The 27,608-nt window shown below is 43.1% G+C and overlaps 1 protein-coding gene across 1 annotated transcript in view; it reads right to left on the bottom strand.

The window, feature by feature from the left end:
• Window positions 1-27,608, bottom strand: part of PLXNC1 (plexin C1) — a 387,127-nt gene that overhangs the window by 23,040 nt on the left and 336,479 nt on the right. The window contains exons 25-27 of the mRNA XM_073554254.1: window positions 17,694-17,728; window positions 15,243-15,347; window positions 1,139-1,302 (exon numbers count right to left, since the gene is read on the bottom strand). Coding sequence (XP_073410355.1) covers window positions 1,139-1,302; window positions 15,243-15,347; window positions 17,694-17,728 — 304 coding nt within the window. The remainder of the gene's footprint in view (window positions 1-1,138; window positions 1,303-15,242; window positions 15,348-17,693; window positions 17,729-27,608) is intronic.

The following is a 27,608-nucleotide window of genomic DNA, read 5'->3' on the forward strand; positions in this document are numbered from 1 at the left end:
AGAGCACAGGTCTGGGAAGCTGCAGATTAATGCAGATGCCCTGTGTAGATTTCCCTGTTTGGTGACTGAAGGCACTAAAACCCTTGACTTTCTTCAGAGGGGGGATATGTGACAGGGTCACTGTCAGAGTCCTTGGAGGGAAGATATGTGTCATTAGAAATATCCAGAGCTGTGCTCATGTTAAAGAGAGCTGGACCTTGTGTTTGTTTTCTGAGCAGGTAGCTCCACTCAGCAACACAAACTGTGCCATTTGTTATGTTTTGTTTTCCTGATAGGCCAAAAGGCTGTGTTTATTTTGCTAACTCTGCACTGGTATATACAGTTGATAAACCAGTGGAAGATTTAAAGAGATAGCGTTCCTGTGTCAACCTCTATGTGCAGTCGAGTGAGCCCAACTACCAAACAACCTACAGTCTTGCCAACATTTATTAGATAACATTATTGCATAGGCATTTCAGAGCATTGGCAGAAGAATGAAAAAGCATGTTTACAAGTATGCAGTGTACATACTATGACATTGTACATACTACGACATATAGCTGTCAACAGGCTTGTAAGTATGCAAAAGCCAGCCACTTGTAGATGCCCTGTCAGCTATTATTTTACCTTGGGTAAATGAACAAGCCTAAAATTTAATGGGGCTTGTTGCTATCCCCAAAGTAAACTTTACGTACAAAGCAGGAGGAATGACTAACTGAAAAGGGTGCTTGTTTCCTTCTCTTTGCAATGAATGTGCAAACTTCATGTGAGGAGGAGGACACTTCTTCCAGAGCGGTGGCAGAAGCATGGTGGGTTACTGTGTTCTGTATTCAAACAGAAAGTTCAGTGTAATACATTTTATGTGAACCCTCACAGAGCTTCCGCCCTCTTTTTATGTTCTGTCTCCCTTCTATCCTTCCTCAGAACCTTTACCCACCTACCGACTCTTCCTATCCTTTTTCAAAACTTTGCCAGACTAATTGCTCCATGTCCCTGGACCCTTTGAATATTTTCCCACTGCATAAATAGTTCTTAACATACACTTCATGCACTGTGTTCTGTAGAATGCACTAAATACATTGTAATATAGCTTTACTTACAATTCGCAACTTGCTATTTGCATGTTCAGTAATATCTGAAAGAATATATATATATATACCTATTTGTCTTCCAAATGTGTACCACGTCTGGATCTGTCATTTTTTTAATTTCTGCCTGGGTATCCAAAAAGTCGAAAAAGTATTTTATAGCTACTGGAGGTTTGTTGTGTGGGACTGTCCAAATGCTTTTAAACAACTTTTCGACCGCAGAATGAACAGCAACCTAAAAGAGAGCAACTGGTTACTTGGGAAATGGATTAGATTTAAGAACATGTAGTTATCAGTACAGCTGAACTGCCACTTGGATACCAGAGTACTAGAATGTAGTAGGACAAATGCTAAGTGCCAATTAATCAGCTTTTACCAAAATATTGCTTAAAGCCATCTTAAATGTTGAAAAACAATTTATGCAACTCATTGTTTACAAGTTTTTACACCAGTTCTGGGAAGATCTGGCAACTTTTAAAAAAATTGGGTTTAACTTCGAGGAGCGAGCATGTGGGTGAGCACAACCGATAAGTTTATCATTATTTACAGCCCAAAAGTGGCACAAATTATGATTGAAAATGTACTCTAACCTTTGACTGAAATACTTTTCTTTTGATGGGGCACAGCATTTGAAAGCTGCACAAAATTTATTAGAAAGTGCAGGCTTCATTCCTAATGAATGTGGTGCATCTTACGCGAACATCAAGACTGGAGTACAAAATTAATCAGGGCCTATGTTTTATTGCATGTCTTTAACACATATCATTCCTGAAAAATGCTATGGGAAAATATTACACTTTTAGTTTATATTTTGTGTATTAGCTTTGCATGGAGAGTTTTATAGCATATTGTCTATGTTATAATTGTATATGCAAATTCGAATAAATATGTGTGTGTCATATATAACAAAAAACTTTCAGTTTTCTGAGACAAAACATTTGAACAGAAATGGCTACATTACCAAAACAGAATTAGTAGAGGCATAACTTTCTGTGATGTAAAACATTTCACTGCATATTTAAAAACAATGTTTTACCTCTCAGGAAAAATCAGCTGCGACCACATGCTGTAATGTCTGTACATTCTCTTTGCTTGCTATCCTACCTATTAGCTGTCAGATGTTCAAACCATGTTCCTGCATGTTCAGAGACAGCCAATACACAGGGCCAGCGTTAGCGGCAGACAGACAAGGCAGCTGCCTAGGGCCCCTGCTCCCCCAGGGGTCGCCGCCGCCACCACCGCATTCAACTGTACTGGCGTCTATGCTCTGGTACAGTTCAATGGAATGATGGAGGAGAGAACGTCACATGACGCTCCCCCTCCCATCATTCCACTCTGCGTCTGTCACTGCGGGTGTGCGATGTCAACACATCATCGCGTACCCGCTGTGTGCCGGTCAGTGCAGCTGCTGAGACCGGAGCTGGAAGCAGCACAGGACACGAGGAGAGGTGAGGATTGTGTTTTGTTTTTTTTAATATGTCAGTGAGTACTGGACTGTGGGGTCATTCTTGAGGGGGTGTGTGGCTACATTATATTCTATGGGGACTGGGGGGTGGCTCCATTATATTCTATGGGGACTGGTAGGGGGGTGGCTACATTATATTCTATGGGGACTGGTGGGGGTGGCTACATTATATTCTATGGGGACTGCTGGGGTGTGGCTACATTATATTATATGGGGACTGGTGGGGTGTGGCTACATTATATTATATGGGGACTGGTGGCTACATTATATTATATGGGGACTGGTGGGGGGTGGCTACATTATATTCTATGGGGACTGGTGGGGGGGTGGCTACATTATATTCTATGGGGACTGGTGGGGAGTGGCTACATTATATTCTATGGGGACTGGTGGGGGGTGGCTACACTATTCTATGAGGACTGGTGGGGGGTGGCTACATTATATTCTATGGGGGAGGCTGTATTATATTCTATGGGGGGCTATATTATATTCTATAAGGGGGCTGTATTATATTATATTCTATGAGGGATGATCGCATCATACTCTTATGAGGGGGCTACATTGTATTCTGTGGGGGCTGCATTATATTGTATGGGGGCTTCATTATACTCTGAGGGGGCTACATTATATTCTATGGGGGGCTGCATTATACTATATAAGGGGGCTGCATTATATTCTATGGAGGGGCTGCATTATATTCTATGGGGGTTACATTATATTGTATAGCGGGGCTGAATTGTACTCTGAGGGGGCTACATTATATTTTGTGGGGTGGCTGCATTATACTCTGTAGGGTGGCTGCATTATACTCTGTAGGGTGGCTGCATTATACTATATGTGGGCTGCATTATACTGTATCAACGACTATGGAGAATACATTAAACTATATGAAGAACTATGGGGTGCATTATACTATGGGAATTGAATTGTACTACATGGATGACTATGGCAGTGCATTATACTGTATGGAGCACTATGAAGAGTGTATTATACTATATGGAGGACTGAGCAGTGTATTTTAATATATGGAGGACTATGAGGAGTGTATTATACTATATGGAAGACTATGGGAAGTGTATAATACTATAGGACTGAGGAGTGTATTTTAATATATGGAGGACTATAGGAAGTACTTTATACTATATGGACGACTATGGCGAGTGTATTATACTATATGGAGGAATATGCGGAGTGTTTTATACTATATGGAGGACTATGGGGAGTGTATTATACTATATGGAGGACTATGGGGCACATTATATTATATGGAGGACTATGGGGTGTGCATTTTACAATGTGGAGGACTGTGGTGCACATTATAATATATGGAGGACTATGGGGTGTATTATACTAAACAAGCAAAGTATTGAGTGATCTCCCCTCTATGAAGTCCAGACGTTCTAAAAACTTGAATGACTTGTTAGTTAAGAGCCACTACGTTCCCTCCATTACAAGACCTTTTGGTTCTCTTGGTCCCATCCCAGGCTTTGTTCCTCGTGGCCATTGCCTCGCATGTGCCAATGTTTAATGCAGCACCAATTTTACTTCTGCAGATGGTTCACGGACATTTGAGATTCGCCATCTTATATCCTGTGGCAGCAGTAATGTAATTTATTATGCTACTTGTGGCTGACCCAGGATATACATTGGTTTGACTACCAGAGAACTTCGGATACGTGTCCGCGAACATGTACGTTATGTTGCCGCTGCAAAGACCGCCTTGGACCCCTCTGATTTAAAAACCATTCCGCGACATTTTAGGGCCCACCACAATTGCGAGGCTGGGACACTTAGGATTTGCGGAATCGATATTCTCCATCTTGGGGTTAGAGGAGGCAATAATAAAAAGATCCTTGCTCAGATGGAAGCGAGGTGGATAGGTAGGCTCAATTCTATGGCTCCTAAAGGCCTTAATGAATATTTGAGCTTCTCCTCCTTCCTTTAACTTGTACTCCTGCTCTCCCACAATTGGGGTTCTATTTCTAAATGATTTCCTTGCTTTATTGCTTTTAACATTTTTAAAATTTTTATTTTTTTTATTTTCTAGTGTTTGCATGATATTCTTGCATCTGAACCTAGTACATCCTATGTGGCTACCTTCGCTTGCCATACTCGATGGATCTACGCTACACTTCTGGATCCATCTTATGCATTTAAATTTTGATTTGGTCTTCATGGATACGTGTAATTGGTTGAAAATGTTGATATTTTACATCCCTTCCCTTTTTCATTTACAACTGGCCGCCATTCTATACGAATTATTCTCTGTATTGCCGCTCACATAATGTTATAAGAATTATTCTTTGTATTGCTGCTCACATGATGTTATTGTGAACATATGATGTGCTGTACTATGTATACATGTATATTTATTATGTCCCTGTAAGTTACCTCACAGTTGAGCCGCATTATAGATTATGGGGTCTTTACTATTTCCTATTTATTTATGAATTTGGGCTGTTTTCTTAATAATCTTGTTACATAAGCGTTATCCTCTGCATGTGCCACATATGGATGCTATCTATTATTGCTTTCCATGGGCGGTGTGCACATCCGCCGTGTTGTGCCCCATCTCCCCTTGCTGCAGCGCATCTATCTCTGTCTCTGACGTCTTGCCGGGTATTATCCTGCCCGCGCATGCGCTGACTTATGGTCTCCCATTGGCTATTGCGTCCCATGTGACACATCACATGGGCTATTTGAAGGTCCTGTGCCTTGAGCACAGCATCCCCTTGAGAAAGCGGCGTTGTGCCAGCGAAACGTGCGTCAGGGTGGACATCTGGCCCCGGGATCAGCTCTCTGATGCCCCCACTAGTCTGGTAAGCCCCCAGCTACTTAGCTAAAATGACTTTTTTGTCTTAAAAAGGCGCTTACCACGTCCTGTGGTCACTTGACCATGATTCCTCCACATATATAGTGGTGGTATGTTTGTAGGGGTGTTCCTGTCCTATTGGCATGAATCTTGGTGCACTCTTTTTGCTACCTGTTCTGTGTGTGATGTTTTTAGTGAATTTGTTGAATAAAAATTTATACCATTTTTCATAACTTCTCTTCACCTCTTGCTCCTTTTTTCTTTGGTTCCTCACATTATAATATATGGAGGACTATTGGGTGTATTATACTAAACAAGCAAAATGCTGCCTATTCATCGAGTGATTGGATTGTTTATGCCGGAACAAAAATCTTTGTTCTCAGCAGCACATCGCCAGTGTAAACTGTAGATATTCTGCTGATAACAAGATACTGTATGGGGACAGTTTGATCTAATAGTGATTGTTCTGTTCCCATCATTATTCCTCAGCTGGTGGAAAGAGGCTGGAAAACAAGCGTCGAACGACTGCAATATTGTTGATCACACTCGTTTAGCGGCCTGAACTCAGCGCACATAAATACAACGGAAATGCTTCTGTGTGATGTGCAATATGCTAGCATTTGGGGCCCCATTTTAAACTTTTGCCTAGGGCCCCACTTTGCCTAAAACTGGCCCTGCCAATACATAGTACATAGCAGGAGAACTTTTATAAGGTCATACCAGCACCGTAACATTTTTGTAAATCATAATGTACACTGCTTAAAAAAAATAAAGGGAACACTAAAATACCACATACTAGATATCATAGAATGAAATATTCTAGTTATAAATCTTTAGTCATTACATAGATGAATGCTTTGAGAACTATAAAACATAAAAATGATAAATGTCAATCAAACTAATATCCCATGGAGGTCTGGCTTTGAAATGGTACTCAAAATCAAAGTGGAAAATCAAATACTGGCTGATACAACTTCAGTGGAAATGCCTCAAGACAAGGAAATGATGCTCAGTAGTGTGTGTGGCCTCCACATGCCTGTATGCCCTCCCTACAACGCCTGGGCATTCTCCTGATGAAGCGGCAGATGTTCTACTGAGGCATTTCCTCCCTGACCTGGATTAAAGCATCAGTCAACTCCTGGACAGTCTGTGGCGCAATGTAGCACTGGTGGATGGAACTTGACATGATATTTCAGATGTGCTTGATTGGAGTCAAGTCTGGAGAACGGGCAGGCCAGTCCATAGCATCAGTGCCTTCAACATGCAGGAACTGCTGACACACATAAGCCACATGAGGCCTAGCATTGTAATGCATCACAAGGAACCAAGGGACCACTACACCTGCATATGGTCTGTTAGGCGTCGGGTTCCTGTGGCGGTTCAGCAGGAATCCAGAGCCTCACATTCTGCAGTCTCCCATTGTCTCTCAACCGCAGAGGAGATTGCTCAGCAATCCCAGCGTCCCAGACGCCCTGCCCAGACCTGCTCTGTGGGTCTGGCTATTGCTGCCACCTTTGGGTCAGCAATGGCAATGCAGGCTGCTCAGCAGCAAATCGCTCCAGAGGCTAAGTCCCTCCGTCGCTCTACTGAGCATGCTCAACAGATGATCTCCCATTGGAGATCGGGAGTCACATGCCCAGGTCCTTCTCGTGAGCTGATTGGTCCATCACTGGGATCTGGAAGCTTCTGGAAGGTCCCGGCTATAAAAGGTTTGCATGGCCGCTCGGCCATGCGCTAGTAGAGTCTCTAGTTGCTAACCATGAGAATGATGATGGATGTGTGGCGCCCCTGAGGCTCAGTCGCCACAGAGGTACTGCACCTTCTCCTAAGGTGTGGTGCCCCACCATCCAGGTAAGGTGGGAACTCCTGACCACACTCCAACACTCGCACCCCACACAATAGAGTAGTTCAGCAAAACCACATTGCGGCTCCTTGCTTAGAGAGAAGCAGAGCACCTTTGGTGGTTCCCTGCTCGGAACACTAAATGTGCTGGGAGGTGGGTGGAGTTGATGATACATAAGAGTGGGAAGGTTTAGGATTACAGGTCAGTCAGACGAGTCAGTCAGTGAGAGGAAGTCACTCGGAAAGGAGTGAGGGAAGGAGATCCCTGGAAGAGGGATGGAGCAAGGAGTGCTGCAGCAGGCCTGAGTGACCCGGGTCTGCTGGCACGGGAAAGGAAAGAAAAAGAGAAAGACATTGAACTGAAGCCTGAGCTTCCATAGGAAAGAAAGACAAGTACGGAACGTAGGAGAAGAGGGAACACAGAGGACGTGGGTTAGGAGAGAACCCTGCCTAGAAGTTCTAAGCGCAAGGCCGGGGCCCGGTCTCTGAGGTTATATGGACACTAATGGTTCTGCAGCAGACACCAGTGGAGTAGTGGGCTGTAAATGCACTACTCCCATCTAAGACTTGGTGGCACAACAGCAACACGGATAGAGAGCCGGGACTCAGGAGTAAGGAGTCCCTGAAGCAGGCTACAGCTGTCTGCCGTACAAATAGAGTTCTTGGGAACATCTGATAGGAGAAACTCCAGTGTAACTTAGTACTAGCAGATCTTCACACTTAAAGGCGCTATGGAGGAGACGTTCAGAAAAGGCACATAAGTTGGCGGAGTGTTGGAAGGGAGCATTCCATCTTGCCTGGAGTTTGACTGAGTCCCTGACCCGGAGGACACGGCACGGAAGTGGGCACTACAGACTGTGTAAAGCTTTGGAACTACACGCCCTGGTGTCCTCCATTCCTTCCTGCGTCCGCCTGCTTGGCACTGCTGCATCCCCTGCGCCAGACACTACACCATCTAAGTGTCACTTCACCTATTTTGCCCTGGGACGACAGCCCTTCCTGTGGAGGGCTATAACATCACTGCCGCACCACACCATCTATCCCAGAGGATCTGTCTGCAGCGTCGGCCTACCATATCACTTGCCGAACACCACAGGTGGCGTCACGAACTATATTCCACCATAAGCATTACCCGCCATTACTTGGGCGCCCAGGGCCACGGACCGGGTCACTGCTGCTGTGACACACCACCCGTTGAGACCGGCCCGGTACCGAGTAACCCCGCAGCCCTGGGAGGGCGACCCAGATGCATGAACCTGCGAATGACTCATTAAGATCCTCTCCCTCTGATATTACGAGTGTGTATAGGGACTTCGCTTAGAGTCAGTGCCAGCCAGTGGCAAGCTACAAGCCACAACAGCATCTCAACAGTGCTAGCGTCCGACAGTGCGCCTGTCTGTTGCTGCGCTGCAGTCTGCAGCTTCTGGCGTCCGGAGTTGCGACGCCGCATGCATGGTAGGTCTAGACGGACTCTGACCCTCTGCCTTGGGCCCAGCTCCTGTGACCATATACCGTGCGTGCACTTCTCTGAGACCTGTCAGTCCAACAGGTTCAATATTTAAGTTAATGCTTTAGCGTCTCTGTGACGTTAATAGAGTATGCCCAGTGCACACTGGGTGACATTCAACCCGTGTGCGATATATCACCATATTTAGTGTCCGCCATTATCTAGCAGCAGTGTTAACACCTTCTGCACGGTGGACCCTGGGCGGCAAACGCACTTTACATTATTTTATATTTAGTGCGTTCTGCCGTCCCTAACATGGTCTTACTATGGGTCTGAGGATCTCATCCCAGTACATAATGGCAGACAGGGTACCTCTGGCTAGCACATAAAGGGCTGTGTGGCCCTCCAAAGAAATGCCTTCCCACACCATTACTGACCCACTGCCAAACCTGTCATTCTGGAGGATGTTGCAGGCAGTAGAACATTCTCCATGGCGTCTCAAGACTGTCATGTCTGTCAAGAGCTCAGTGTTAAGCTGTTCTCATCCAGGAAGAGCACAGAGCTAATGTCAAATTTGCCATTCTTGGTGTTCTCTGGTAAATGCCAATCGCCTTGCATGGTATTGGGCTATAAGCTCAACACCCACTTGTGGACATCGGGCCCTTTGACCTCCAGAAGGCCAATAACATCTATATGTCTGCTCAATCTGTCAGACACAGAGTCCATGAGCGAGGTATGTTTGCAGGTCTCTGGCACAGCTCCTGCTGTTCGTTCTTGCTCAAAGAGGAGGTAGCGGTCCTGCTACTGGGTTACTGCCCTCCTATGGTCCTTTCCACGTCTCCTGGTGTACTAGCCTGTCTCTTGGTATCTACTTCGTGTTCTGGACACTGTGTTGAAAGACACAGCTACCCTTCTTGCCACAGATTGTACTGATGTGCAATCCTGGATGATTTGCACTACCTGAGCAACTTCTGTTTGTTGTAGTGAGGTCATACAGGCACGTGGAGGCCACACACTACTGAGCATCATTTCCTTCTCATGAGGCATTTGCACTGAAGTTGGATCTGCCAGTAATTTGATTTTCCTCTTTGATTTTGAGTATCATTCCAAATCCAGACCTCCATGGGATGTTAATTTTGCTTTACATTGATCATTTTTATGCTTTATTATTTTCACCGCATTCCACTATGTAATGAATAAAGATTTGCAACTGGATAATTAAATCAGTGTTAAATAGAATGTGGTATTTTAGTGATCCGTTTATTTTTTTGAGCAGTGTAATTTGTTTGTGGACCTACTCTTTTAAGCATTACTATTTTTTTTTTAATTAAAACCACTGTCATGTTACCATGAGATAGAGTGGTGACATATCACTATATGATCCGTGTGATGGAATTGATTGCTGAGACCCTCAATGAGCACCAAAATTATTATTTAACCTTTTGCTCTACTAAATTACACTGTCAACTCAGTGAACTAATTGCTGATTAGCTGCAACTTCACTACATTCAATTGTTCAGTGGGCTAACTTTTAATTGTGTTACAGTGTCAAAAATTCATTAAAGGGCCATTCTGCTTTTCTTACACTGTGGGCCCTCTATCCTATAGATTGGTAAGAGTCCAAGAGGGTTGTGAGTGTTTCATAGTTTTAACACTGCATTACACAAAGTCATTCTTATGCCACTGTATAGGTTAGAATCTTAGTTCACTCTCCATGGGTGCACCCAGGATCAAAACTGGGGGGGGGGGGTCAAGCCACAGTCGTTCAAGTTGTTAGATAATAAGGTGAGATGTATAATTAAATAAAAAAATCAAAGTGCTGGGAAAACCCTATACCAACATACAAAGAGTGGAGAAAAGTGAATAAAAACTGACTAAATCTAAGACCTTTTTGGAATCTGTTGGATAGATTAGACTGTGGCTTGTTGGGAGGGAATAGTATATACTCAATGTGCACACAAACAGCAATTCCTATACTCAGAAAATATGCTTCCAGTGGCTTTACAGAAAAACTACTAAACCAGGAGTATACAGTATATATGCCCATATGTTAAGGGTCAAATGTCTCTTGCCATCACGCATTTATCATAAAACCATATTGCCAGCTGTGTAGAAACATCAATTAACATGCATGAGATCAAATTTGCTATTCCCTATAAAAGTCCCAAAAGCACCTATTAATGAAGAATCTCTTCATATATCACATGTGACTGCGATCGTGCTCATGAGTCAGGAAAGCCCTGTAACCGGAAACCCATCCATCCTCTGGCGTCAAACTTTCAACTGTATCTGTATATACATCACCAGCCCAGCACCTGTATATAATTCACCAGCCCCAGCACCTGTATATACATCACCAGCCCAGCACCTGTATACATCACCAGCCTCCAGCCCAGCACTTGTATATACATCAGCCCCAGCCTCCAGCCCAGCACCTGCATATACATCACCAGTCCAGCACCTATATATACACATCACCAGCCCAGCACCTATATATACATCACCAGCCCTGCACCTGCATATACATCACCAGCACATGTATATACATGACCAGTCCAGCACCTGTATATACATCATCACTCCAGCACCTGTATATAATTCACCAGCCCAGCACCTGTATATACATCACCAGCCCAGCACCTGTATACATCACTAGCCTCCAGCCCAGCACCTGTATATACATCAGCACCTGCATATACACCACCAGTCCAGCACATATATATACACATCACCAGCCCAGCAGCTGTATATACACATCACCAGCTCAGCACCTGTATATACACATCACCAGCCCAGCACCTGTATATACATAACCAGCCCAGCACCTGTATATACATCACCAGCACCTGTATATACATCACCAGCACCTGTATAGGTCACCAACCCCAGCCTCCAGCCCACACCTGTATATACATCACCAGCACCTGTATATACATCACCAGCCCAGCACCTGTATATACATGACCAGCACCTGTATACATCACCAGCCTCCAGCCCAGCACCTGTATATACATCAGCCCCAGCCTCCAGCCCAGCACCTGCATATACATCACCAGTCCAGCACCTATATATACACATCACCAGCCCAGAACCTGTATATATACACATCACCAGCCCTGCACCTGCATATACATCACCAGCACATGTATATACATGACTAGTCCAGCACCTGTATATAATTCACCAGCCCAGCACCTGTATATACATCACCAGCCCAGCACCTGTATATACATGACCAGCACCTGTATACATCACCAGCCTCCAGCCCAGCACCTGTATATACATCAGCACCTGCATATACACCACCAGTCCAGCACATATATACACATCACCAGCCCAGCAGCTGTATATACACATCACCAGCTCAGCACCTGTATATACACATCACCAGCCCAGCACCTGTATATACATCACCAGCCCAGCACCTGTATATACATCACCAGCACCTGTATATGTCACCAACCCCAGCCTCCAGCCCACACCTGTATATGCATCACCAGCACCTGTATATACATCACCAGCCCAGCACCTGTATATACATGACCAGCATCTTTATATACATGACCAGCACCTTTATACGTCACCAACCCCAGCCTCCAGCCCACACCTGTATATACATCACCAGCCCAGCACCTGTATATACATCACCAGCCCAGCACCTGCATACACATGACCAGCCCACACCTGTATATACATCACCAGCCCAGCACCTGCATACATCACCAGCTCCAGCCCAGCACCTGTATATACATCACCAGCCCAGCACCTGTATATACATGACCAGCACCTGTATACGTCACTAGCCCAACCAGCCCAGCCTCCAGCCCAGCACCTGTATCCGTCACCAGCCTCCAGCCCAGCACCTGTATATACATGACCAACACCTGTATATACATGACCAGCACCTGTATACGTCACTAGCCCAACCAGCCCAGCCTCCAGCCCAGCACCTGTATCCGTCACCAGCCCCCAGCCCAGCACCTGTATCCAGCTCCAGCCTCCAGCCCAGCACCTGTATATACATTAGCCCCACTGTATTACAGGTGCTGGACACTGGTGGCTGAGCTGATGTATTTTACTTTAAACATCTTTCTGGATCAATTATTATTATTATTATACTCTCAGTCTGGTTGACTCACTCACTCATTCCCAGAGAAACCGGCATCACTGATGTGATGATACCCGTCACCCGGCCTAATGCCACGCGATTGCAGCAGGCAGGCTGCAGGTACCAGGCACGCGCTGGTAGGGAGGCTGCAGTGCTCAAAACCAACTGCTGCAGGCCTGCAGCCAGAGCGCGTTCTCTCCTCCCACAAAGAACATCCTGACATATAACCTCAGGACGTTCTTAACCCCTATGTGCATCGCAAGCACCATTTAAAGGGCCGGCAGAGGAAAAATGGGCCGGGTGGCCTCATCATGATAGGTGCGCATGGTGCGCCCCTGCTTCTGGGGGAAGGGAGCTGCCCCCCCGCCCCACGGTGGGTACGCCCATGTCACTGTCTGAATGTAGCTTTAGTTAAAGAAACACTCTCATCCAAGTTTTATCCTCGTAATATATTGTAGTCATTGTATTATATGTCACTGTTTACTTCCACTATATGGACGCTTTGCTCAAATATTAGACTCATATAGCTTTAAGATACTTCTGATTCTCTAAGACTTATTTCTGTATTTCTGTATCCACCTAGTCTCATCGAAACTGGGTTAGGCTGGGTTAGGCTAGGCCAGAAACAATAATCAGTTGCATAATGATTATATAGTAGATATAGTAAATATGAGATCATATGAGATCAATACTAATTTGCTATTTGAGGTAAACAGTAATTTGGAAAGAACCCATGATGTAATGCAATGAGACAGCTCGATTTTTGCTATAAAATGTTGTACACTTCTGGAAATAAATCAGAAATCATTTGAGAGACAATTGCTTGCATTTGTCCCGATTTCTCCGGTCGTAAGACCCCACATTCAATTTGGAAGCAGAACAATTAAGATGAGAACACACGCATTCTGTGTGCCATTTCATTTATAACACCACCATCACCACCATTCTACTCTTTGGTTTTGAAGATCAGCACTCATAGACCAAAATAATGATAAGTATTCTTAATAATTTTCAACATTATAATAATAGATTTATCTGAGCTATACTTTCACTGTGTGACCATTTATAAGGCAAGTGTATATTATGACCATATTACCATTGGATGAAGCAAATCAGGCGATGTTTATTTATGTAATGAAGGAGCGTGATTTCTATGGATATCAACACCCTTAGTCAAGGTGTGCACAATTATTAGGCAGCTTGTTTTCGTTAGGCAAAATTGGCCAAAAAGAATATTTAATTTATTCTGAAAAGTCAAAAATTGTTAAGTCTTACATTGGGTTGCAGCACTTTTTAAATTGCAAAGATATTAGGGTGTGATCCCAGAACCATAAAAAGTTTTGTATATAGTTAACAGGGTAGCAAAAGAAAAAAAAAACGCACATTAACTACCAAAGATTTGAGAAGACTCAAACATGAATGGACAAGAAAGCCAGGGCTACAATCTCTTTGAGCACCGAACACCTTGTACTTCTGGGCACTCCAGAGACATTGCCTAGGTAAGGAAGGCTGATACCTGACCACTGCTGACAAGACACATAAGATGAAACATCAACACTGCTGGGCCAAGAAATACCAGAAGACAGTTTTTAAAATGTTTTTATGGGCTGATGAGTTGAGTGACCAGATGGATGGACTTGTGGTTGGATCAGTAACGGGTCAGACCTTCACTTCTACTCAAACATTAAAAGTGGAGGAGGTGTAGTGCTTTGGCATGGTATTATTAAAGATAAGTCATTTGGAGTTGCTTTTGGTTTGAAGACTGACTTACAGTTAACTCCCAAACCTACTGTCAGTATTTAGGAGACACTTTCTTCAAGCAGTGGTACAGGAAAAATTCTGTATCTTTCAAGAAATCCTGGATTTTTATGCAGGGTAACACTTCATTAATTATATGCCCTTCTTAAATGGGAGATTTACAGTGAAGGAAAACAGTACATCTCTCTGACTAGTTTGGACTGTGGTTGTGCAGCCCAAAATGTTGATTGTGAACAGACTAAAAACTGACAGACTCCATGGACGGAAGGTTTATGACTTATTGAATAGAAGGGTAGCTATATTGGTCACTGATACTTTTTTTAAAATGTAAGAAACATATTTTGTACACTTTGAGTTGTGTGGATAATATTCTCACTTTAGCGGATCAAAATAAACAATTGAGATGGGAAAATGCATGTTTTCATCAAGTTACATGATAACTGTGCACTCCAATAATTTCCCAATAATTCTGCACACAGATATTTTCCTAAGAAAGGCAAAACCCCACATTTTTATTTTCCTAAATATTCAGATTTCAGGTTTATTAACCTTTTGAATTGACTGAACAGCACTATACTGTATAACAAATAACAAAATTAATAATTAATTCAATAACAAAATTAATCATTAGACAATTTGTACTTTTGATAATTGTGCACGCAGTGTAAATAGAAAGTTCACAGACTATTGGATTGTATCCTATTTCATACATTTGTGGGGTTTTGTGTGTTTTCATTTCATACCTTTGTAGAGAGCAACTTTGTCAAATATATTTCCTTTACTTTAAACTTATGTTTGCCTTTGTTTTCAGGGTTTTGTGGCTCATTTTCCTCAGATTCAGGCATTTCCTAGAAAAAAAAAGAATTTTTGTTATTAGTCCTAACATTTTGTTAATGAGTCCATTTGTATATGTGTAAGCAGGTTTCGGGATGCAGTGGCAGATCAAGATTTAACAGGTTTTAATAAAACAGGGAGTTACTCCACGCAGGGAGATAGATAACCATGAGGTAAGTAACAGGCAGTACAGGAAATATAGGGCTTTGGTTGAGGGGGAATCAACATAGGAGTAATGAGTGAAGTCGTTCTCAAAGGGGTCACTTATCAGTCAGACTATTTCCTGTCAGAAGGAGTCTTGGAGCGTATGATGACACCAAAAGCCGTCGGCACAATGTAGATCTGGTGGGGTTCTGAAGAAGGCAACGATACGTGCCCGGCTGGCAATGATGAGTCTTTGAAATGTTCCGTGGAGTCCTCAGTAAGGAGACTCCGGTGGCCGGCAAGTAATAGGCCACAGTCCTGTCACAATTAGGGGAGGCTCGACGAATATGCACCAGGGCTTCAGGAAGTAGCAGTACCCGGTCACAGTCACAGTGTCTGTCAGGCGGCACATGCGCAGCACTCACCGTTACAGAGTGATTGGCACCTCTATGTTGGGGTGCCAACCTGCACATGACGGGCTTCTCGTCAGGGTCCCAGCGGTTTGTTTCTGTCATGCACCAATCTGCATCACTAACTGTCTCTCTCACGGCCGGGCGCATGCCTCAGCTCCTAATGGCCCTGAAGCAAGAGCTCTCCCTCCCCTAAGCCGCGCGCAGAACCTTCCCGCCAACTCCATCTGTTTCCGCACCCAGCGCTGCGCCTGGTAACGCTTAGCCACGCCTCCTCAGACAGAAGGAAGGTCCTATTGGTTCAAGCTTCCCCCTGGGAACAGGGGACGCAGCCTCATCCGATGCGGCTTCAGCACGCATGTACCCGGGATGTAGTCGTCCCCTTTACATATGCATGTATTATACATGTTAGGGAGTGTTCTAGTATTAAAAGTGATATGGTAAAAGTGGACCAACACACCTAAAGTATGGTCAATCTTGATTTTCACAGGATCTTTACAAAATTGTCCACTACTAGACGATCCTTCCTTAAACACTAAAGCGTCCTCATTAAATAATAAAAGAAAACACATATATATTAGCATGAGCAGTCATTGGTGACAAAGAGCTTCATTTGATAGAAATGTGGAGGCTGCAGATAGTTCGGGAGATCACTGCCTGATTTTATATGGTTTACTGAAGCATTTACGAAGTGGTTGCCCATTAGAGGAAAACCCAATTAAACACTTTTATAGCAAGTGACTTATCACTCATAAGTGGATTCCAGTAAATTCAGTAAGTGAAAAGAAAAGAAAAAATTAAAAGAAAAAACTTTGTTGTGATGTGACACCTGAGTATACGCTGAACTTTTACTACATAGCATTGTCTCCTTCCTGTCTTCTACTTGTGTGAGACGTTGTCACCTTGAGATGTACCGCTCTCACGTCACAACTCACATTCAATCTTCACACTTTTCTTATCTTTATGTTGCAGAATGTTTCTCAAACTTTAGTTGGAAATATTACACTCATAGCATTTATTTTCTTTATTAAAACCTAAGAAAAACAGCGAATGGGGAGAAAGCTCCTTTTTTAAAGGGATCCTGCAGGGTTCCCTGACACTCTTAGATGGCTTTCATGCAAATTCACAGTTAAGTTACATGATAGGGATAGTAACGTCCGTTATTTTTACAGTGAATGCTAAAAGGGCACCAAGTGCCCCTTGGTATGTCGCATTCACATGTGTAAGAATAACATAACATAGTAACATAGTTAGCAAGGCCAAAAAAAACACATTTGTCCATCCAGTTCAGCCTATATTCCATCAGAATAAATCCCCAGATCTACGACCAATGAACCACTAAACTCCACTGACAGCCCAGTGCAGAGCCGAGCCATGTCAGGGAAGAGAGATGCCAGAGGGGTCGCAAACTGAAGAGTGAGGAAGGTAATCATGTCTGGTTGGTTCAACTGCAGCTACAAAATTCGGAGCGATTTTAGTGATTAAATGCCTCATCAAACCTGTCCTGGTTTATCAGCATGCAACAAGGTGCTGTATGTAAGCCATTTCTTTACCTGCTGTTCCATAAAACAAACATATTGTGGAAAACATGAAGAAATGTCTAAAAGGTCATTGAAGCAGTTTAAAAGCATTGCAGGGCTTGACAGGTTCCCTTCAATGAGTGTTATAACACAATATGGTCAGGAAATCTTCATGTTTTTGACAACAGTCCCAAAAATATTGTAACTGCTACACCCTCTAGAATAGAATGATTACATATTAAATATGCCATAAACAGAGGAATGTTCATAAACTCTATTCACTTACCAAATGGCAGTATTGATCCTTGGAATATTCAATATCTAAATAAAATTACATAGAAAGCATAATTCAACTAAAAGTTTCCCATGCTAGCAAACATTAAACGGAATCTGTCGTCATTTTTTTCCACCTATCCTACCATTATATTGGAGGCTATGTGGGGGTCATGCCATATATAGAAAGTTATGAGGGGGCTCATGCTGTATATAGGAAGCTATGTGGGGGCTCATGCTGTATACTGGATATTATGTGGGGGCTCATGTTGTGTATAAGAGGCTATGTAGGGGCTTATGCTGTAGATAGAGGGCTGCATGGTGGATCATACTGTATATAGGAGGCTGTGTGGTTATTCATGTTGTATATGGGGCTGTGAGGGGGCTCATGCTATATACAAGGATCTGTGTATGGGCTCATACTGTATATAGGGGCTGTGTTGGGGTTTATACTCAATATAAGAGGCTGTGTGGAGGATCATATTAAATATAGACGGCTGTGTGGAGGCTCATGCTGTATGTTGGAAGATATGTGGGGGCTCATGTTGTATATAGGAGGTTATGTGGGGGCTCATGTTGTATATAGGAAGCTATGTGGGGCATCATACTGTTATATAGGGAGGGTATGTGGGGGCTCATACTGTATATTGGAGGCTATGTGGGGACTCATACTGTTATATAAGGAGGCTATGTGTGGCTCATACTGTATAAAGGGTGGTGTGTGAGGGCTCATACTGAATAGTGAGAGCTGTGTGGAGTCTTATAGTGTATATAGGAGGCTATGTGGGGGGATCATACATTAAATTGAGGGCTGTGTGGGGGTTCACACTTTACATCACGCTGTGTAGGAGAGTCGGTGCACCAGAGACCAGAGCAAAGCACCAAAGAACAGGAGCATGGTATGTGTTTTTTTCTTTCATATGTGTTTGCGTTCTTTAAATATATATAGAAGGCTATGTGGGTATATAGGGGTTTATATGGGGGCTCATGGTGTATATAGGGAGGCTGTGTGGGGTTCATGTTGTACATAGCGAGACTGTGTAGTACCGCACGTTGTATATAGGAAGCTGTGTGGGATCTCACTCTGTATATACGGAGGCTGTATGGGGGCTCATGTTGGGGGATGTCAGCATACTTAATTATGCTCAATATTAAGTGATAATAAATATAAAATAATTATGAGTATAATTAATATGTTAATATTCATAGTCAGCATAAGTAATTTCAACCTATTAGTTTGTTCCTCTGCAACAGTCAATGTATCTTATGTGGCCTCTTGAGAAAATGGATTGCCCACACATGTTCTAGATGGTGCCCTACTGGGTTTAATTTATACCACATGCTTATTCCCATCCCATTCCCAGCGGAATGTTACATCAAATACATCAAACCGTTTATGTAAGAGGAACCAATGATTGCAAAAATAGGTATCTGTGGCAATACAGGACATGCAGAATATATATTTGTAATATTTCTCAATATTTACTGTATGTTTTCTATAAAATTCCTCTTTGAAGCTGTTGGTTGGAACACCTGCATACTTTTCTCTTAATTTACTAGAGTTAACAAACCACTGGTATATCAAGGGGAGAGTTTGGGCTTACATGAAAAATTCCATACTAAATAATCATATCGTAATTACTTGGAATACTGAATTCTGAGATCACTAGGGACATGCATGTATTTAATCTACATCTACATTTCGCAACATGTGCCGTACTAGTACTGCTCTGCGGGAGATGCATTCCCGCAAAAGCAGTACAAGTATGGCGCACCAATTGCGAGGCTTCACGCTGAGCACCACGACGATCGGGTGTGGGTGTCAACTGTATGTGACAGTTGACACCCTGAAGCAATGCCCACAATTGGTAGTCGTAGCGATTGTAGGCATTTAACCCCTCTGATGCCGGAGTCAGTAGCCCTGCGTGCTTCCATCAGGACAACACCAGGCGATCGCGTTGTCCTGATGGTCTCCATGGAGACCCCCCGGCTCCAAGATGGTCGCAGGACCCTTCGGGGTCCTGCACGTAAGGTTGCTTGCGAGCACCTGGGCATGCCTCCTTACCTGCCTATCAGATCGCTGATCTGATGCTCTGCGGTGCAGAGTATCAGGTCAGCGCTCTGATGTTATATAGTAATGTCCCATCCTGGGACAATGCAAAAAAAAAATAATTACAAAGTGTAAAATTTTTAAAAAAAATAATCCCTAAATAAAGAAAAAAAAAATAAATAAATATTATTCTAATAAATACATTTATTTATATAAATAAAAAATAAAGTACACATATTTGGTATCGTCACATCCATAACAACCCACTCTATATAACTGTACCACTAGCTAACCCCTACAGTGAACACCATAAAAAAACGAGGCAAAAAACAATGCTTTATCACCATACCGACGAACAAAAAATGCGATCAAAAAGACGGATGCAAATAAAAATGGTACCGCTGAAAATGTCATCTTGTCCTGCAAAAAACAAACTGCCATACTTCTCCATCACCAGAAAAATAAAAATGTTATAGCTCTCAGAATAAAGTGATGCAAAATAATTATTTTTTTATAAAATAAATTTAATTGTGTAAAAGTGCCAAAACATAAAAAAACTATATAAATGAGGTTTCGCTGTAATCATACTGACCAGAAGAATAAAGCTGTCTTTACCAATTTTACCACACGCGTAATGGTATGAAAGAAAAAGAAAGCAATTTCAGAATTGCTGGTAATAGAAAGCGACCAAAAAATATCACGTGACGAAAATAATACCAATAGAAATGTCAGCTCATCCCCCAAAAAATAAGCCCTCACATGACTGTCGGCCGAAATATGAAAAAATTATAGCTCTCAAAATATGGTGATGCAAAAACTAGTTTTTGCAATAAAAAGTGTCTTTTAGTATGTGACCTCAGCCAAACATAAAAACCCGATATAAATCTGGTATTGCTGTAATTGCACTGACCCAAAGAATAAAGTAGCCTAATCAATTATACTGCACGAGGAATGGCGTAAAAAATAAATAAAAGTTTATCCTGCGCTCTGCCCTAAGCACTTACACTGGGGTTTCCGTATAAATCCCTGAAATACATGATTCAGACAGAACCCCCAGCGGAAAATTCCCTATAATGAGGCAAATGGAGGCACTGTGGATGCGGTCTGACCTGTGATCCGCCGGTGTGTGTCTTATTAGGATTGCATAACAGTGCGCAGTTTTGTTCAATTCTGAAAAGGACACTGCGGAACAGAGGCCAGACAGAGTCCAGAGTAACTCTGCTGCCTCATGATAGTGAATGGATCCATCAGGGGTTTCATCTGAATCACGTCACTCAGAGATTTAGATGGAAACCCCAAAGAAAGTGGTCAGTGTAGAGCACCGGATAACTGTGATCTCAAAATTATGTAAAATGTTCCCAATAAAAGCTTCCACTCAATCCACAAAAAAAGCAAGTCCCCACTCGGATTAGTCATCTGGTAACGAAATGTAGGAGGCTTCCACGTTACTGGTAGCACAAAGGCTCTAGAAAAACAAAATGGCTCCCCACCCTCCAAAAGAAATTTCTCCTCTCCCAAATCCAAATGCTGCCCTCCCTTCTGATCCCCAGTGTGTCTAAACAACATTTAGCACCCACATGTTTGGCATTTCTGTAGTGATGAGAGCCCATCTAATTTACAGGTGGGTGTCTCCAGAAGCATGAGCTGGGCACCTCAATGTACTGGTCACTACAATGGCAGTTTTCAATTTTCACTCAGCAACATCCACGGCTGCCTGTTTCTGGAAAACACCCATAGAGTCAAAATCATCACTACATCTGTAGATAAATTCCCAAAGGGATATAATTTCCAAAATGGGGTCACTTGAGGGGGGATTCTGCTTTTCTACCACTTGGGAGCTGTTTATATGGAGTCCACAAAATAGTCTAGGAAAAGCTGCACTCCAGGAGGCAAATAGCACTCTCTCCTTTGCTGCCATGTGCCTGATCATGCTTGTGGTGGTAAGGCTGGTAGTTTTACTACCCCTGCTGATGTGGCCATGGCCGGTGTTGCAAATGTCCTTTTTGGGGTTATCGGCAGAGTATTTAAAAAACAACAAGACTGGTAGAGGGACACTCGTTGTCTCCCTCTCCCACACCACCTCCTCACCGCAACACCTGTCTTTCGGTGTTCCCTAAAGCTCTGTTCTAGGACTCCAACTCTTCTCCATCTACACCTTCGGCCTGGGACAGCTGATGTAATGGCATGTTTTGCCATATCATCACTATGCCGATGACACGCAGATCTACCTATCTGTACCTGACATCACCTCCTTACTGACCAAAATCACATGTTTTCCCACTATATCATCCTTCTTTTCTGCTCGCTTTCAAAAAGTGGACGTACAAATCAGAATGCATCATCTTTCAAGCATCTCATGCTGAGTACACCTGACAGCTGTGTATGCCTCATTCGGTACCACTTTACTGTAGTAAGAAGTAAACTTTACCCTAGAGGAAATGATTTTTCAGACATTCACTGCCTTTTTTGCACAATTTTTGCAGCAGTGATGTTCCTCTTATTGGTGTGGATGTGGTAAATTTCTAAGTCGTCATCAATACCATCATCGTCCATATGTTGTAAAGAGGAAATCAGGTGTTTCCAAGGGTCGTGGTTATGTACGTTTTGTGCCATTCCTTTAACAGTGTTCGTTATACTAGGACAATTAATTTTAGACTGGAACATTATGATATTATTGGTAATATGTATGGGTGAAGATGAAGAAGCTTGTGCCACGGGTGTGTTTATAGTTACGGAAAGTTCACTCCTCTTTAAACTTAGTTTTTCACGAGCATCCATTAGTTTGCTTGGTTTTCCTCCAACACTGATCTGCTTTCTCTAATTCAGCATCTCACGAACATGTTGCACTTTGCCCTTTATACAGACACGTGCGTCTTTGGCAACATATTTTGGATGGACATTTCTTAGGCCGAGTCTCACACGCACATCTGTTACACCGATCTTCAAACGGGCATGAAACCGATTCTGGTAATTGATGGTGGCTAAACTGCTGTTATTAATTATGTACTTTCCGATTCCTGTCATTACCATGCCTCTTTTCCAGATCATTTCATCGAACGATTCGTCCGCCATATTGTTATTAAAAACATGCACCTTCTCAGCAGCAACTGTGTAGGAAACCACGTTACAGTTTTGCAAGGTGTTTATGATGCCCCTAAAACAAAATGTACACACTATGTTGATATTTACCCCCAGTGGGAAATGTTTGCCAGGCCATACATTTAGTGTATGGGCATTCCAAGTCTAGGAGACCCGCTCCTTTAAATTGGGCATAATTTTAAATCAGGCCTTCCTCCACGTCTCATGATCCACCGCCACTAGATCAAAAGGGTTTACGTGTTCCGTGCTGCTACAGCCAGTGTCGAATTCCGAACAAGGATGGGTGGTTTTTCTGGGCATAAAATACTTATAATGGAAAAGGTGGAGGTGTATCCCACAGGGGAAAATGTTTATCAGTCCAATACACTTAGTGTATGGGCATTACAAGTCTAGGAGACCCACTCCTTTACATTGGGCATAGTTTTAAATCAGACCTTCCTCCACGTCTCATCATCCACCACCAATAGATCACCAGCATTAACGTGTTCTGTGCTGCTACAGCCAGTGTCGATTGCTTAACAAGGATGGGTGGTTATGCTAGGTGAAAAATACTCGCTCTGAAAATGGTTGAGGTGTACCCCACAGGGGAAAATGTTTGACAGCCCATACACTAAGTGTATGGGCATTCCAAATCTAGGAGGCTTTCCTCCCCATCTCATCATCTGCAGCCACTAGATCACCAGCGTTAACTTGTTCTGTGCTGCTACAGCCAATGTCAAAAACCTAACAAGGGTGGGGGTTTTTGCTAGGCGTTAAATACTTGTTATGGAAAAGGTTGAGATGTACCCCACAGGGGAAAATGTTTGTCAGCCCAAAACACTTAGTGTATGGCCATTACAAGTCTAGGAGACCCGCTCCTTTTTACTGGGATATTTTTTGTTAAGAGGTCCTCCAACATGTTTCTTCCAAGGGGGGATTGGGGTTATTGGGGTGCATATGACTTGGTAGCAGGGCAGGCCTTGCAGACAATGCATAAAAAAACAGAATGGGAGTACAAAATGAATAATGTGAAGTGGATTTTCCTGGGCCCATCCAGTATGTGGGTTCAAAAGCTTACTAGGGGTGCATATGACTTGGTAGCAGGGCAGGCCTTGCAGTCAATGCATAAGAAAATAGAATGGGAGTACAAAATGAATAATGTGAAGTGGATTTTCCTGGGCCCATCCAGTACCTGGGTTCAAAGGCATATTGGGGTGCATTTGACTTGGTAGCAGGGCAGACATTGCATTCAATGCAACATTTTTTCATCTCGTGAAAGGGGTATTGGGATGCGTCGTAATTCTTGGCAGCCCATCCACTCACTGCATAGGCTATAACAGTTTAGGAGACCCACTGTTTAATAATGGCCCTTTAAGAAGATTAATGCCGCCTGATGCCCCGGTAAAAATAGGCTCTGTGACTTTGAGTCCCTCATTCATAAATGAAACAAGATGTGTCTGCTTATGTGTCACACACATGGCCAGCTAGGGTTATTAAATGTTATTAACCTGGAAAGGATGTACCTTTACATATTTCCCAGCAAAATCCGTTTTGGTTTCGTTTTGGTAAGTTTTTGGGTGAACCAGTAAAAATGGCATGAAACTCTGACAACATTGCTTAAAGCTGTGAACTAGGAGTCAGAAATACTTCCAGGGGCGATCCCCATGAAGTCCCTGTGTCATTTCAGCAGTGTTTCCATCATTTTCAGACATTTTTAGACCTTAAAAGACCCCCGGGGGAGGATCGTGGTAAAAATGCTAGGGTCTCCCATAGACTTACATTGGGCTTGTTGTTCTGTTCAAGTACCCGAGTATTCCAATTTGCTCGACCCGAGTAACGAGCACCCGAACATTTTAGTGCTCGCCCATCACTACGTAACAACAACAACAAGACTTTTGGCCCCGTCGCACTAAGTGAGATCGCTAAGGCCTGTTTCACACTTCAGCTTTTTCTTGTCAGTTAAAATCCGCCAAAATGGCGGAAAGCGGATCCGTTGGTAACTGAAGTTAACGGATGCCAGCGGACCGTTTTTTTTGACGGATCCGTTGGCTGAAGAATTTTAAAGGAACCGCAGAGAGAGAGGGAAAGAGAGAGAGAGAGAGAGAGAGAATTTTTACCGTCCGCCAGAAATGATTTCAGGGTGAAATTTCCGGCTGAGATCATTCCTACGGGCATGCGCAGTACAAAAAATGCGGATCCTTCAGCCAAAAAAAGTTACAATCTCCATCCGTGCATGTCGGCGGAAGCGAAAAAATTGGTGGATCAGCAAAAAAACAGATCCGACGGATGGCCATCCATCAAGATCCGCCAATAATGCAAGTCAATGGGAAAAAAAACGTTTTTTTAGGTTAACGGCAGATCTTGACTGATGGAAAAAAACTGAAGTGTGTAACAGGCCTTAAGTGTCACCGATTTTGTGACGCAGCAGCGATATTGCTAGCGATATCGCTATGTGTGATATTTACCTAAGACCGGCTCCCCCGTTGGTTATCGCTGATCGCGCGAGAACGTCCTGGGCCGTTTCTCATCGGCAGCTTCCTGCTGGGCTTCCTGCTGGCGCCGACGAGCGACGCGTGGATGAGGGCTGGAGGACGTCTTCATCGCCGCGTCTGACAGGTAAGTAACGACCGCCGACCGCTGCTGCATCGCTAGTGAGATCTGCCTGTTTGGCAGCTCACTAGCGACCATTTAGCGATGCACCAGCGATCCTGACCGGGTCGTATCGTTGTCGGGATCGCTGGTGCATCGCTAAATGTGACGGTACCCTTAGCGGCAACTGTGTTTCATCACCATCTTCCTACTTATCCCAAATTTGCAATTCCCCACCATTATCTTCTTGTTGCTGTGGCTGCTCTAAGTGTTGTGCAACACTAAACAGCATCTCCTCTTCTCCCTATTGGAGCATTCAGGTTAAGAAGACACAATTAATAAATCTTGTTGTAAAGCGGTCCTTGGAGTGTCCTAGTGTGGGATCACTAGTCTCCTGGTACTCAACATGGTGGGAGGAAGGAGGATCAGGGTGAGGATTAAGTGATCCATGTTGTAGGCTGGTGAGACAGCCTACAACACAGATTCAGAAACAGGCAGCAGTGGATGTTGCCGAGTGAAAATTGCAAAATGCTGTTGTAGTGACCAGTACGCTGTAGTGACCAGTACATTGCAGTCACCAGTACATTATGCCCAGCCCATGCTTCTGGAGACACGCACCTGCTGTAAATTATGCAGGCTCTGATCACTACAGAAATGCCAAACATGTGGGTGCTAAGTGTGGTTTAGGAACATTTGGGCTTAGAAGTGAGGGGGGACATTTGGATTTGGGAGCACAGAATTTGCTGAATTTCTTTTGGCGGGTGATGAGCCATTTCGCTTTTCCAGAGCCTTTGTGCTACCAGTAACGTGAAAGCCCATATATTTCCGTTAACAGATGACAGACCTGAGTGGGGACTTGTTTTTTTTGTGGATTGAGCTTTTATTGGGAACATTTTACATAACGCTTGAGATTACATTTCTCCGGTGCGCTACGCTGACCACTTACTTTGGTGTTTCCATCTAAATCTCTGAGTGACGTGATTCATATGAAACCCCTGAGGGATCTGTTCACTATAATGAGGCAGCAGATTTACTCTGGACTCTGTCTGGCCTCTGCTTAGTGGTGTCCTTTTCAGAAGCACACAAAACTGTGGACGCGGCACTTTTATGCAATCCTAAATGGACAGACAACGCCAGATCACAGGTCAAACGGCATTCACAGTGCCTCCATCTGCCTCATTATAGGCAATCTTCCGCTAGAGGTTCTATCTGAATCATGTATTTCAGAGATTTACACGGAAACCTCGGTGTAAGCACTCAACGCAGAGCGCAGGATACATGTGCACCAAGCCTTACTGCGATCTTTGGGAGGCAAAATTAAAAAAATTAACGGCATGTGAAGAATTGATTTTATTTATTTTTTATGCCGTTCGTCGTGCGGTATAAGTGATTAGGCGACTTTATTCTTTGTGTCGGTGCGATTACAGCGATACCAGATTTATATCAGGTTTTTATGTTTTGCTGCTGCCACACACTAAATTACGCTTTTTATTGCATAAAATAGTTTTTGCATCACCATATTTTGAGAGCTATGATTTTTGCATATTTTGGCCCACAGAGTCATGTCAGGACTTGTTTATTGCGGGACGAGTTGACGTTTTTATTGGTACCATTTTCAGGCACATGACTTTTTTTTATCGCTTTTTAGTCCGAGTTTTGTAAGGCAGAATGAACAAAAACCAGCAATTCATGAGTTTCTTTTGGGTGGAGAGTTTATCCTGTTCCGCGTGTGGTAAAATTGATAAAGCAGTTTTATTCTTTGGATTAGTACGATTACAGAGATACCTCATTTATATCATTTTTTTATGTTTTGGCGCTTTTATACAATAAAAACTTTTATATAAAAAATAATTATTTTTGCATAGCTTTTTTCTGAGAGATATAACTTTTTTATTTTTCTGGTGATGGAGCTGTATGTTTTTTGCAGGACAAGATGACGTTTGCATCAGCATATTTTGAGAGCTATAATTTTTTCATATTTTGGCCAACAGTCATGTGTGAGACGAGCTGATCTTTTTATTGATATCATTTTCAGGCACATGACATTTTTGATCTCTTTCTATTTTGATTTTGGGGAGACAGAATGAACAAAAAACAGCAATTCTGGAATTGCTTTTTTTTTTTATTCCTTTCCACATGTGGTAAAATTGGTAAGACAGCTTTATTCTTCAGGTAAGTTCTATTACAGCGATACCTCATTTATATCTTTTT

Source organism: Dendrobates tinctorius, unplaced genomic scaffold (assembly GCF_039654945.1).
Source record: "Dendrobates tinctorius isolate UK_male_01 unplaced genomic scaffold, ASM3965494v1 ptg000209l, whole genome shotgun sequence".
Classification (NCBI taxonomy): Eukaryota; Metazoa; Chordata; class Amphibia; order Anura; family Dendrobatidae; genus Dendrobates; species Dendrobates tinctorius.